Genomic DNA, 244 nt, shown 5'->3' with positions numbered 1-244 from the left:
AGCCCCAAGGGGGCCCGCCATCAGCCACAATACAGCCCAGCACCTCCGAGGGCAGCTGGAAAAGCTCCTTGCAGCCCCGTGCCAGGTAACAGGCGGACGTGGCCACCGTGCAGCCCTCATCAAGCAGGAACACACGGTAGTCATGGCCACGGCGACTCACCACACAGCAGCGATACCAGAGCCCAACCAGCTCCACCAGGCCCAGGTCTCCAACGCACAGCTCAGCCCCACCGGCCACCAGCCT

At 65.6% G+C, this 244-nt stretch overlaps 1 protein-coding gene across 1 annotated transcript in view; it reads right to left on the bottom strand.

The window, feature by feature from the left end:
- LOC104159919 (tudor domain-containing protein 6-like) overlaps positions 1–241 on the bottom strand; it is a gene marked incomplete at its 5' end in the record, with an annotated part of 11663 nt that extends 11422 nt beyond the window's left edge. The window contains 2 exon segments of the mRNA XM_009697944.1: position 1; positions 4–241. The exon segment at position 1 is cut by the window's left edge and continues 6206 nt beyond it. Of these exon segments, the coding sequence (XP_009696246.1) occupies position 1; positions 4–241 (239 nt within the window).
- Positions 242–244: the final 3 nt, after the last annotated feature.

Source organism: Cariama cristata, unplaced genomic scaffold, assembly GCF_000690535.1.
Source record: "Cariama cristata isolate BGI_N322 unplaced genomic scaffold, ASM69053v1 scaffold27813, whole genome shotgun sequence".
NCBI lineage: Eukaryota > Metazoa > Chordata > Aves > Cariamiformes > Cariamidae > Cariama > Cariama cristata.
Note: the sequence above shows the minus strand (reverse complement) of the source record. Positions and strands in the feature narration are given on the sequence as shown.